At 50.1% G+C, this 13,280-nt stretch overlaps 1 protein-coding gene across 3 annotated transcripts; it reads left to right on the forward strand.

Moving 5' to 3' along the window:
- The first annotated feature begins 7,418 nt into the window (after positions 1–7,418).
- PPP1R14A (protein phosphatase 1 regulatory inhibitor subunit 14A) lies at positions 7,419–11,725 on the forward strand. Of its 3 annotated transcripts, XM_070450946.1 has the most exons (5): positions 7,419–7,901; positions 9,979–10,059; positions 10,632–10,664; positions 11,080–11,168; positions 11,488–11,725. In XM_070450946.1, the coding sequence occupies exons 1-5, from the start codon at positions 7,701–7,703 to the stop codon at positions 11,576–11,578; spliced, it is 495 nt and encodes a 164-aa protein (XP_070307047.1). In that variant the 5' UTR covers positions 7,419–7,700; the 3' UTR covers positions 11,579–11,725. The 3 variants fall into 3 exon arrangements, with proteins under 3 accessions (XP_070307047.1, XP_070307048.1, XP_020737293.1); XM_070450947.1 differs by lacking the exons at positions 11,080–11,168; positions 11,488–11,725 and adding an exon at positions 10,956–11,055 and having other exon boundaries at positions 7,421–7,901; XM_020881634.2 differs by lacking the exon at positions 11,080–11,168 and having other exon boundaries at positions 7,425–7,901.
- The last annotated feature ends 1,555 nt before the right edge of the window (positions 11,726–13,280 follow it).

Below are 13,280 nucleotides of genomic sequence, written 5' to 3' on the forward strand. Positions count from 1 at the left end.
CTCAAGGCCAAGAGTCTGAATGTGAGGCCCAAGATCTCTTGAGCACCTGAACCCAGTATCCCCACCACATCCCACTAAACCCAGGTTTATGCTGGAGGACCGAGAGGACTGTGGTGGGAGATGAGGCTGGAGAGGAGACACAGGCCTGTTCATTCATTCATACTTTCTTTGAGCACCCACTATGAACCAGGTACTGTTGTAAATGCTAGAGAAGTTACAACAGTGAACAAAGCAAAATGTCTGACCTGTTGGAACTCACTCTCTACTATTGAGAACAGTGATATAACTAGCATATCTGACACTGAGACTGAGCCCCCTATCCTGAGTCCCCCTGAGTTTATGGTTAACCTCTTTATCCAAAACTTTATTCCCTTTCTTGTCCTGCCCCTGTGCCCTTCAGGATTGAAGAGTATCAAAGAAAAAGGGAATTGAAACTGAGCAGGACCCTGTTTCTTGTTTGTAGAAAAAAGCTTTGGTCTCCTAGGCCTTCCTGTGTTCCAGAGTCAACTCAAAAGTTACTAATTAGGGAAGTAAGGGAATGGAAACAAAGGAAACAGGCAAGAAACAACCTGTTCAGTGATAAAACAGAGTCCTAGTTCCTGCTCAAGGGATATATGTAACAATCTGACGCATATCTTTAAGTTTTGTTTGCAGAAACTAAGACCCCCACCCAGGTGGAAGACAGTGACTAAATGCTGACCAGAGGCATGTAGACCCCAGACTGGTTGGAACCAGAAGGTTGATGATTAAGATTTCTGAAACACCACCCAGTTACCTCACCACCAACCAATCAGAAAAAAGTCTATGAACTACAGCCCTTACCCCAAATGTTACCTTTAAAACCCCTTCCCTGAAAGCCTTCAGCAAGATGTGTCTTTTGAGTTGCTCCTTCTCCCTGCATACATACATGCATGCTCAGCCACTTCCGATTCTTTTCCACCCCATGGAATGTAGCCCTCCAGCCTCCTCTGTCCATGGGATTTCCCAGGCAGGAATAATGGAGTGGGTTGGCATTTCCTTCTCCAGGGGATCTTCCTGACCCAGGGATTGAACCTGTGTCTCCTTCATTGGCAGGTGGATTCTTTACCACTGAGCCACCTGGAAAGCCTCTCCTTGCTTCAGTTCAGGTCAGTTCAGTTCAGTCGCTCAGTCGAGTCCGACTCTTTGTGACCCCATGAACCGCAGCACGCCAGACCTCCCTGTCCATCACCAACTCCCAGAGTCCACCCAAACCCATGTCCATCGAGTCAGTGATGCCATCCAACCATCTCATCCTCTGTTGTCCCCTTCTCCTCCTGCCCTCAATCTTTCCCAGCATCAGGGTCTTTTCAAATGAGTCAGCTCTTTGAATCAGGTGGCCAAAGTATTGGGGTTTCAGCTTCAACATCAGTCCTTCCAATGAACACCCAGGACTGATCTCCTTTAGGATGGACTGGTTGGATCTCCTTGCAGTCCAAGGGACTCTCAAGAGTCTTCTCCAACACCACAGTTCAAAAGCATCAATTCTTTGGTGCTCAGCTTTCTTTATAGCCCAACTGTCACATCCATACATGACTACTGGAAAAATCATAGCCTTGACTAGACAGACCTTTGTTGGCAAAGTAATGTCTCTGCTTTTTAATATGCTGTCTAGGTTGATCATAACTTTCCTTCCAAGGAGTAAGCGTCTTTTAATTTCATGACTGCAATCATCATCTGCAGTGATTTTGGAGCCCATAAAAATAAAGGCAGTCACTGTTTCCACTGTTTCCCCATCTATTTGCCATGAAGTGATGGGACTGGATGCCATGATCTTAGTTTTCTGAATGTTGAGCTTTAAGCCAACTTTTTCACTCTCCTCTTTCACTTTCATCAAGAGGCTCTTTAGTTCTTCTTCACTTTCTGCCATGAGGGTGGTGTCATCTGCATATCTGAGGTTATCTCCTTGCTTGCTGTCCTGCAAATAAATGCTGCACTTCACCACAACCTAGTGTCAGTAAATTGGTTTTGCTGTGTGGCAGGCCAATGAACCTACATTCAGTTCTGTAACAGCCCCTGGGGTGGATAATTTTTAATACCTCCTCCACTCTACCAAAAAATTATTTTCAGTAATAATCATGTAAGTATCATTATTTTATTGTTCTTTAATTTTAAAGTTAATAATCAAAAATTAATAAATTTCCATTTAAAAGATATTACTCAAATTCAAGAAAATATTTCATGTATGAATGAAAGTTTGTACTTATCAAATAAAAATATTATGTCTTACAGTTCATACCCTGACTCACTCTTTTGAATTTTTAAACACAAAAACTCCAAAAGAACATGTAGAATGACAATAGTTTCTCCATCTTTACAATCATTGTGCTATCATTTAAATTTCTAATGTATTTAAATGCAAGACTGTATAGAGTCACAGAAATTGGAGACTCAAACTGTGCCTGATACAAGGCCAAATGCTTCCAAATTGTTACGAACATATTTTCAAAATGAGCACACATAGCTCAGTCTATATATGTCAGAGGTCAACAGTATACATTAGGGTTCTCCATATTAACTTTCCTTTAGACCATTGTGGCAAACAGCCCCCTATAATCCCCTCCACTTAGGTGTAAGCAGGGCCTGGGTGGGACTTGCTTCTAACCAATAGAATATGGCAAAGGAGGTTTACTTTACATTATGTAAGACTGTCTCCATGGACTGAGAGACTGTCCATTTCTGGCTCTGAAAGAAAGAAGCCGCCACATTGTGAGAGGATTGACGGAGAAGACCGCATGGTAAGGGATTATAGGTGGCCTCTGGGAGTCGAGAGCCATTCCCGCTGATAGCCAGCTAGAAAATGAAGACCACATCCCCACAGCTTCAAATAGATGGAAATGCATCTTTTTCTCAGTGGAGTCTCTGATGAGACGGCAGCACTGGCTGACCCCTGGATTCCTGCCTGGGGAGGCCCTGGAGAGAAGGCCCAGCTAAGCCATAACTGGACTGGATCCACAGAAACCATGAGATAATAAACAAGTGTTTTCTGTTTGTTTGCTTGTTTTATTTATTTTTGGCTGCACTGGGTCTTCATTGCTGCGTGGGCTTTTCTGTAGTTGAGGTGACAGGGCTGCGCTCTTCTTGCAGGGCACAGGCTTCTCGCTGCGGTGGCCTCCCTTTTTGCAGAGCATGGGCTCTAGGGCACGCGGGCTTCAGTAGTTGCAGCGCATGGGCTCGGTAGCTGTGGCTCCCAGGTTCTAGCGCACACGCTCAGTAGTTGAGGTGCATGGGCTCAGCTGCTCTGCGGCACGTGGGATCTTCCCAGACCAGGAATCGAACCATGTCTCCTGCATTGGTAGGCAGATTCTTTACCACTGAGTCAACAAGTGTTGTTTTAAGCCACAGAATTTGTGGTAATTTATTCAGAGCAATAAAAAACTAATACACGTACAATATTTACTAAAGGATAAGAGTAATAAAAATATCTAATTTGAAACTTACCCATATATTATTAAAAGTCAACAGTTTTAAAAAACAAATTCAACAGTATTGCATTAATTGTTCAGTCAGTAGACCTGCAAACAACTTTTTTTCCTGGGGGTGGAATGATTCTTTTATCACTGATACTGTTTAGAATTTGTCAGTGTATGGCATAATATAAACTTGGCCAACTTTTTTTCCCCCAAACTTTAAACTTTTTATTTTGTGTTGCGTTATAGCTGATTAACAATGCTGTGGTAGTTTCTGGTGAACAGCGAAGGAACTCAGCTGTACATATACATAAAACAGTTCTCCCTACAAATCCCCTCCCATCCAGGCTGGCCCATAACATTGAGCAGAGTTCCATGTGCTATGGTCCTTGTTAGTTATCCATTTTATTTTATTTTATTTTTTATTTATTTTTTTTTAGTTATCCATTTTAAATATAGCAGTGTGAATGTGACCTTTATAAAGTCCCTAACTATCCCTTCCCCACCCCCTAACCTGCAACCATAAGTTCATTTTCTAAATCTGTGAGACTCTTTCTGTTTTATAAGTTCCTTTGTATCATTTCTTTTTAGATTTCACATATAGGGGATGTCATGTGGTATTTCTCCTTCTCTGTCTGACTTACTTCACTCAGTATGACAATCTCTGGGTCCATCCATGTTGCTACAAATGGCATTATTTCATTCTTTTTAATGGCTGAGTAATATTCCATCATCAAACATGTACCACATCTTCAACTTTTGATTAGTTTTATTATTATTTTAAAATTCTCACAGGGTTGGCTTGTGGTAAAGAGTTCGCCTGCCAGTGCAGAGGACACAGGTTCAATCCCTGGTCCAGGAAGTTCTCACATGCTGTGGGACAATTAAGCCCGTGCACTGCTCCTACTGAGCCAGTGCTCTAGAGCAACAAGAGAAACCACTGCAATGAGAAGCTTCTGCGCCACAACTAGTGAGTAGCCCCTGCTTGCTGCAACTAGAGAAAGCCCAGCATAGCCAAAAAAATAAATCTTAAATAAACCGTAAAATTTTCTCTACAGACCGTGCATCCCCTTTTTTCCTGTGCCCAAGTTGGACCATTCCTGTTTCCCTCCCTTTGGTACACCGCTAGCTGGGAAAAAGACAGTAAATAAGATGAGTTAATTATACACAAGGTTAAAAGGCAGTGAGCATTATGGATAAAACATACAGCCAGGTATGGGGCATGGGAATTGCAATATGAAATAGGATTGTCAGAGAAGAGCACTGCACAGGCAACATTTGAGGGAGATGAAGGAGTTAGCCCTGTTGACATCATTCTAGGGAACAGCTTTCATGATAAGAGGAACAGCTAGTGCAAAGGTGCTGGGGTGGGACAGTGTTTGGCAGAGCTTTGATTGTCCCACAACAATGGGGAGCTATGGACAGTTTTGTTTGGTTGGTTTTTCAACATATCTCAGCTTTACTGAGCTACAACTCACATAGCATACAATGTACTCTCTTAAAGGGCGCAATTCAATGGGTTTTAGTATATTCATAGAGTTGTGCAACTATCATCACGTTCAATTTTAGAAAATTTCATCATCCTCAAAACAAGCCCCTTACTCTTTAACAGTCACTCCCCTTCCTCCAGTCCTCTCAGCCACAGGCAACCATGAATCTATTTTCTATCTCTATGAATTTACCCATCCTGAACATTTCATGTAAATAGAATCATACTACATGTGGCCTTTTGTATCTGGTTTCTCTGCCTTGGGCTTCCCTCATGTCTCAGCTGGTAAAGAATCCTCCTGCAGTGCAGGAGACAGACCTGGGTTCGATCCCTCGGTTGGGAAGAATCCCCTGGAGAAGGGAAAGGCTATTCACTCCAGTATTCTGGCCTGGAGAATTCCATGGACTGTATATTCCATGGGGTCACAAAGAGTCGGACACGACTGAGTGACTTTCACTTCACTTCTCTGCCTTAGCATATTTTCAAGGTTAATATATAAGTACTTAATTTCTTTTTATTACCCAAATAAGAGTCCATCATATGGATATACCAAATTTTATTTATCCATTCATCATTGGTGGGCTGGGTTTTTTCCCACATGTTGTCTGCTATGAACATTCATGTACAAATTTTTGTGTGAACATAATGTTCTCAACTCTCTGGTATACTAAGAATGGAATTACTGGATCATATGGTAACTCTAAGTTTAACTTTTTAAGGAACTGCCAGGGGCTTCCCTGGTGGTCCAGCAGGTAAGAATCCATCTGCCAATGCAGGGAACATGGGTTTGATCCTTGGTCCGGGAAGATCCTACACACCTCTGAGCAACTAAGCCTGCAAGCCACAACTACTGAAGCCTACACGCCTAGAGCCCCTGTTCCACAGCAAGAGTAGCCCCCAGTCACTTTAGCTAGAGAAAGCCAATGTGCTGCAACGAAGACCCAGTGCAGCCATAAATAAATAAGTAAATCTCTATTTTTTAAATTTTTAATAAATCTTAAAAAAAAGAAAAAGAAACTGCCAGACTGTTTTCCAAAGTGGCTGAACCACTCACATTCCCACCATCAATGTATCAAGGTTCTGATTCCTCCACATTCTTGCCAGCACTTGATATTTTCCATTAAAAAAATGACAGCCATCCTACTGAGTGTGAAGTGGTATTTCATTGTTGTTTTGGTTTACATTTTCCTGATATTAATGATGTTGATCATCTTTTCAGGTATAGACTCTTGTATATCTTTTTTCTAGAAATGTCTATTCATGTCCTTTGTCTACTTTTAAAATGGGTCATCTTATAATTGAGTTACATGACTTCTTTATTTATTTTAGATACAAGTACCTTATCAAATATATAATTTGCAATTTTTTCTCTCGTTCTGTGGGTTGTCTCTTCATTTTCTTGATATTCTTTAAAACAAGTTTTAAATTTTGATGGTGTCCAATTTATTTTTTTTTCTTTTGTTGCTTTGCTTTTGGTGTCATATTTAAGAAACCATTGCCTAAGAATGGATAATCTTAAGCAGGGGAAGGACATGGCCAAATGTAAGGTTTTTTAAAATTTTATTTATTTATTTATGGCTGCACTGGGTCTCTGTTGCTGCTCATGGGCTTTTGTCTAGTTGCGGCAAGTGGGGCGTACTCTCTCGCTGCGGTGCCCGGGCTTCTCATTGCAGCGGCTTCTCTTGTTTCAGGGCACAGCCTCTAAGGGCATGCGGGTTTTAGCAGTTGTAGCACACAGGCTTAGTTGCCCCATGGCATGTGGAATCTTCCTGGACCAAGGATCAAACCCGGGTTCCTTTCATTGGCAGGCAGATTCTCAACCAATGGACCACCAGGGAAGTCCTGCCAAATTTAAGTTTTGAAGTGTATTCCTGCGGCTTTCAATTAAGGTGCGAAGACTTGTGAGGTAAGAAATTTCTCTGGTCACCCTTGTTAAACGTGCAAACTCCACCCTCCTCCATTTCTCATCTTCTGCTTCATATTTCTCCATAAACTAATCATATTCTAACAAACTGTGTAATGTACTGTACTTGCTTATTATGTCACTACTTGTCTCCACCTCATGGAATGTTGACTCCATGAGGATTAGGCTTGTTTGTTTTGTTCACCGCTCTGTCCTCGGTGCCCAGGGAAGTTGAGGAGGGGGAACCTGGTGATCACCAGGGAGACAGAGAACCCCTGGATGCTATCTGGCATAAGGAGACTGATATGAGGGGGAGAAAGAAAGGCGCGGGGGGTGGGGGGCGGTGGTGGCTAACAGCTCAGATGACATGATGTCAAAAGAATATTTGTTGAATAAAGTGAATACGACCAAATGGAAACATGGTTAAGTGAATAAATGAAAGAGGGGTCAAAAGACCTGTCGTGAGGACCGTGGCTTGCCCTTCCCTTGCGGAGTAGGTAGCACAGGGACTCCCGCACTGCCCCTGGAAACCGCCAGGGGGCGAAGAAAGGCCGGGTCCCCGAGAGCCCATCCCGGTACCCGCCCCGCCCCGCCCGGGCCATCCAGGTCCCGGGAGCCCCAGCCACTCGGCCGGGCCTGGGGCTCCCGGACCCCGCCCATACCTGAACCAGCAACAGCCGCGGGCTTCCCGAGGGCGCAGCGGCCAGTCCTCGCGCTGCAGGCGGGGAAACTGAGGCCCGGGGCGGTCGGGGCGGGGCGACCGCCCCCCCCGCGAGTCCGAGCCCCCGCCCCCAGCCGGCCCCGCCCCGACCCGTAAGAGGCCCCCTGGGCGCCCGGCGAAAGCGCACAGCGCGGCGCCCGGGCTGGGGCCAGGACCACGATGGCAGCGCAGCGGCTGGGCAAGCGGGTGCTGAGCAAGCTGCAGGCTCCATCGCGGGCCCGGGGGCCGGGGGGCAGCCCCGGGGGGCTGCAGAAGCGGCACGCTCGCGTCACCGTCAAGTACGACCGGCGGGAGCTGCAGCGGCGGCTGGACGTGGAGAAGTGGATCGACGGGCGCTTGGAGGAGCTGTACCGCGGCAGGGTGAGGCGGAGAGGGGTGGGGGGCACGGACGGGGAGACCCCGGGCGCGGGGGGGGCTCTGATTGTTCTCGCTGATGCACCCTGGTGCAGCCTCCTTTGCACGGGAGAATGCAGCCTCCTGGACTCCTGGGCCCCGCCGTCTACCTTCCATGACACTCTGCTTGTGCACACACACACTTGGGTCCAGACTCCAGGCTTTAGCATATGGGAGCTGGAATGACCTTATGTGGAGAAAGGGTGGGGACAAGGGGGATGTCTTAAAACCAAACACAGACATGGTGTCTGGGGGAGATACAACCACAGCATGCAGCAGAGGAAGCACTGGCGTTCACAGACAGGCTCAGGGACGCGCTGTGGCCACTCGCAGACACAGTGACAGAAGCAACAACCCCACACAGCCTCCCCAGGACACACGAGGGGGGCACTTACAGGTCAACCTCTGCGACCGCTGCAGGCTCTCCCAGTCACCCCAACACAGGCCACGGCCATGTGCAGACACAGCACGACTAGACCCACACAGAAGAACGGAGTCACGGTTGTTCACAGACACACGGCAAAGCTGTGGCAAGTGGCAGACGGTGCAAGCTACAACAGCTACCTCTGACGCCCAGTGATTCAAGTAACGACCATCCATTATCTCCTAAAAGCAAAAAAGCGATAATCACTTTGCAAGCGCAATGATAGATGCTGCAGCCACGCACAGACATAAAATAACAGAAATTATAGCTACACCCAGACAGTAAACCGCGTAAGCCATGGGCTCCTCCGGCCACACAAAGGCAGAAACTGCATCTGCCGTGAACACACACAGCATATGCTACAGCCTCCACTGCTGTCTCGTGGGCCACAGACAGTCATGACATTTCACTGTCCATAGTCACATTTGTACAACACACGTGCTGAGAAGTAAATGACCAACACCTACGGTCACAGGTACACACACACACACACACACACACACACACACACACACACAGGACAAGCGATTGTCCTCAGCACAGCTCAAAGGTGGGAGATGCCACAGCCCCTTGCAGTGACCCGAGGCCCCTCTGTCCTCAGACACGTGTGGGCTCACACTGATGGACAGTGGCTAGTGGTAGGTGGCATAACTAGCCAGACTCTCAGGGACACAAGCTGTGGTCACTTACTGATCGACCTATGCCGCAGTGAGACAAACACAGCTAATCCGGAGCCCCCCACCGCCCACCCTTAGGACCACAGGCCCCTGTACGAGCCACAGAGAATGTCACACACACACATGACACATCTCTGCACCCTCCCGTCGGCCCTGGTCTCAAACACAGAGGCTCACATAGGCGGTTTACACACTTTCAGACACTCCACGCCACACACCATCCCCTGACCACCCAGGCCTGAAGCCCACAGTGGAGTCAGCCGGACTTTGCTAGGATCTCTGGGATCTCTTTGCTCAGACAGCTGGGATCTGTCCCCCACAGGGGTACCGAGCCAGCCTGCCTTTGGCCCTTTGCCCCGAGAGGCCACCCAAGGGTGCCCCTCTTGGCTGCTCAAAATTGGGCTCGTGACTTATCCCAGCCACACACCTTGGGGACTCGGAGGTTGTGCTCGGGCCCCAGGGGGTGACCCCAACCCCCACCCCCATCCCCTGGGGCTAGGGGCCATCCCCAGCAGGCTCTAGCCTGCCAGCTTCCCTCCCCTCCACCTAGTGCTTAAACTTTTCCTTGAAAGGACAGAGCCAGCCCCTCTCCAGAATCCCAGAATCTGACATTCCAAGACTCGACCAGGCCTGCTTCCCACTGTGGGAACTGGGGCCAAGGCAGGAACGCAGTGCCAGGCCTGAAACTCCCGGGACCCAGGGGCCAGGATCCGAGCTGGTACAGGCTCTGGGGCCTCTGTCAACCCATCTGTCATCCCCCCCCTGCCCTGCCCCCGCCACCACATCCAGATGTCCCGCCTTGGCGGTGCTGTCCCTGACTACCACATTATTGCTCCAGAACCCGCCAGCTGGGCCCTGGGGTGGCTGGGGCTCCTCCGGAGCCTGGGACAAAGACAGGGGAGGGAGGGGAAGGGACCCTGACTGCCCCTCCTTCTCCGCTCAGGAGGCAGACATGCCCGATGAGGTCAACATCGATGAATTGTTGGAATTAGAGAGTGAAGAAGAGAGAAGCCGGAAAATCCAGGTAGGTGGAAGGGAAAGCCCCGCAAATAGCCCCCTCCCCTGCATCTCCCTAAAAATCGTATCAATAATTAACGGGTTTATTGAGCACTCCCTCAGTGCCAGGCACTGTTTCAATGGCTTCAAGCTTAGTAACTTATTTAATCTTCACAAAACCCTCCAAAGGGACTGTTATCTCCATTGCACTACTATCACTACTATTATCTCCATTTTCAAGGAAAATGACTCCCGGAGACATCTAATCACTTGCCCAGGGTCACACAGCTCAGCAGAAGCAGAGCTGAGAGTCCGCACACTGTGTCCCTGCTCTTCTGGCCTCTATGCTCCTGGAGGGAGGAAATACTTTGTGACCTTCTGGCCCTCGCTGGATCCAGCGCTGGTTGTGGGGCTGAGTGTCTGGACTCATCCCTAGCCCCCAATAGCTCTCTAAGAAGCTCAGAGCTGTTTCTTCCCTGGAAGCCACATGGGAAGTCCACCTGGATGCCCATTTGTCTTGCTTCGTTGGGGCTTTGTTGGGCTGGAGGGGTGTAGGTGTTGGTCATTTACTATTTTTTTTTCTGTTGGGGGGGTGTTTAGGGGCTCCTAAAGTCGTGCACGAACCCCACAGAGGTGAGTTTTCTGTCCCCCACTCTAGGCCCTGTTCTGTCCCCTGCACCCGTGGGGGTGGGGGTGGGGGGTGGTCTCCGGGGAGGAGGGTGGAAGCTGGTGGGGCCCGCAGAGGGAACCCTGGGGGCCCTGCCTGTCCCTGGGCCCTTTTCTCATCTCAGTGGTGTCTTTTGTCTTCCTCACTCCTATCTCCTCAACCCCCATCTGCCGCTCCGGGGGCTCCATTATCTCCCCCTGCTGAGACGCTCCCCCATCTGTCTCCTGTCTCTGCCTCTCCCCCGTCCCTGCCTGCAGCACCCTGGGGCTCCCTTCCCCATCTCTCAGGGGCCCCCCAGACCTTCCAGGCCCTGAGCGGCCCAGCCCCTCCCACTTCCTTCCCGGCTTTAAAAGGGAAAACTATTCGTGTTTCTCTGACCAGCTCTGGGCTGCCCGAGGGACAAACGTCACTGTGTATCTGTCTGCCCTGGAGCTGGCTGAGGCCGCTGGCCCCTGGGGACCCTCCTCCTGGTAATCTCTTGGCCTGAGAAAGAGCCCCATGTCGCCCTTTGGCTCCCCGTTTCTTTCTCTATCCCCTCGTTTCTCTCCCCACCTCTTTGCATCTCTCTCCGTTTCTCTCTCGCCCTGTCTCCGGTCTCTTCCTCTCCATCCGGCATGTTCGTCTCCATCTGGAGCCTCTGCCCCTCCTGACCTCCACCTCCGTGCGCTCTCACTGAGCAGAGAGCAGGAAGAAGAGGGGTCCCGGGTCAGAAGGGCGGGGCTGGCCAGGGGCGCCCCCCCGGGGCGCCCCCCCTCCCCCCGTGTTCTCAGCACCCTCGCCTGTCCTCAGGACTTCGTCCAGGAGCTGCTGGCGAAGCTGCGAGGCCTCCACAAGCAGCCAGGCCTCCGTCAGCCCAGCCCCTCCGGCGACGGCAGCCTGAGCCCCCGCCAGGACCGAGCCCGGACTGCGCCGCCCTGACCCTCTCTGGCCTCCGTGACCTGCTCCGTCTCCCCGCCACCCAACGCCGTCCTGGCTTGTTTATAAGTTGTATTTAATGGTTCCGTAACAATAACACCGCGTGCCTGTTTTTCCTCTCTCTCCTCGGTTACTGTGGGCTTCCCCGAGCGCCTCCCCCGATCGCCCTCTCTCCCGCTGTGTCTCCTCGGGGCCCCGGCCCCGGCAGCTGGCCCGGACAGATGGAGAACAGCTCCTCAGCCAGAGAGCATGAGAACAGGCCCTGCTGACCTTCCACCCCGGGGGCTCACATCCTGTCCTGCCTCCCCCAGCCTTGGCCTAGCCCCAGCCGGCAGGGCCTCCATATGTGGGCAGCGGTGGGAGGGGGGTCCTGTGGGGAGGACCACCTGGGGACCACCACAGCAGAGGCCCAGGCCCGAATGAGCGGGCTGTGACCGCAGCGAACCCGGAACAAACCGTTCATCCTCTCAATAGATTTTATTGCACATTCATTGGATGCTTTTATCTCTGGGTCCGGAAGATCCCCTGGAGGAGGAAATGGCAACCCACTCCAGTATTCTTGCCTGGGAAATTCCATGGACAGAGGAGCCTGGCGGGCTACAGTCCATGGGGTCGCAAGAGTCGGGCACGACTTGGTGACTAAACCACTACCATTGGATGCTTAGCACGGCCATTGGTATTGAGGTCACAGAGATGAGCAGAAAATGGCCCCTGGCGTCAAGGTGGTGGGGAAGGAGAGCTTGCGGGCAGGAGATTAGAGCAGTGTGCTGAATGGTTCAAGGTACTTGGGAGCCTAGGGAGTGGGAGGAGCGGTTTGCTCTTGGGGTGGTGAAGAAATCTAGGAGTGCTTCCCGAAGAAAGTGACACTCAGGCAGGGCTTTGAAGGATGTGTAGGAGTTTGCGTGAAACGGGTACCCATATTTGAGGACTCTGAAGAGGTGGGCGATGGGATTAACACTGGGGCTGAGGAGGCTTCCCTGGTGGCTCAGATGGTAAAGCATCTGCCTGCAGTATGGGATGCCCAGGTTCGATCCCCGGGTCAGGAAGTTCCCCTGGAGAAGGAAGTGGCAACCCACTCCAGTACTCTTGCCTGGAAAATTCCATGGATGGAGGAGCCTGGTGAGCTACAGTCCATGGGGGTCACAAAGAGTTGGACACAACTGAGCGACTTCACTTTGTTTCTGAGACAGGGAAGGTAACAAATAATTGGCAGGCCCATCTATCAGTCAGAACGAGTAAGTCCTTCAGAACTGAAATGGGGAAGGCAATTGGGCTGGGGCATGCTCATGCTGGGGAAAGGAGGCCCTGAAGAGTCTTAGGGGAAGGGCCAGGGTATCAAGTGAATAGCAGCTATTTACCAAAGACTATGGAAGTATTTCATTATTTTAACAATAGTTCTGTTTGTACCATCAGTCCCAGCCATGTACAGTCAGGAGATAGGGCTGTGGCTGTGGCTGTGTTTAGCAGTGGGGTCGGGCCAGAGCTGCTTTGTGACCTTCTGACCCTCTCTGGATCCAGCGCTGGTCGTGGGGCTGAGTGGACTCATCCCCAGCCTGGAGGGGCAAAGCACCTCTCCCATCTCACCCCTACTAACCAAAATTGAGCCTCAACCCCCATGCCCACTCAGTGCCACCCAGCAGCCTTGCCAAGATTAGACACCCATCCCA

The sequence above is a fragment of the Odocoileus virginianus genome, chromosome 20, assembly GCF_023699985.2.
Source record: "Odocoileus virginianus isolate 20LAN1187 ecotype Illinois chromosome 20, Ovbor_1.2, whole genome shotgun sequence".
NCBI classification, from domain to species: Eukaryota; Metazoa; Chordata; class Mammalia; order Artiodactyla; family Cervidae; genus Odocoileus; species Odocoileus virginianus.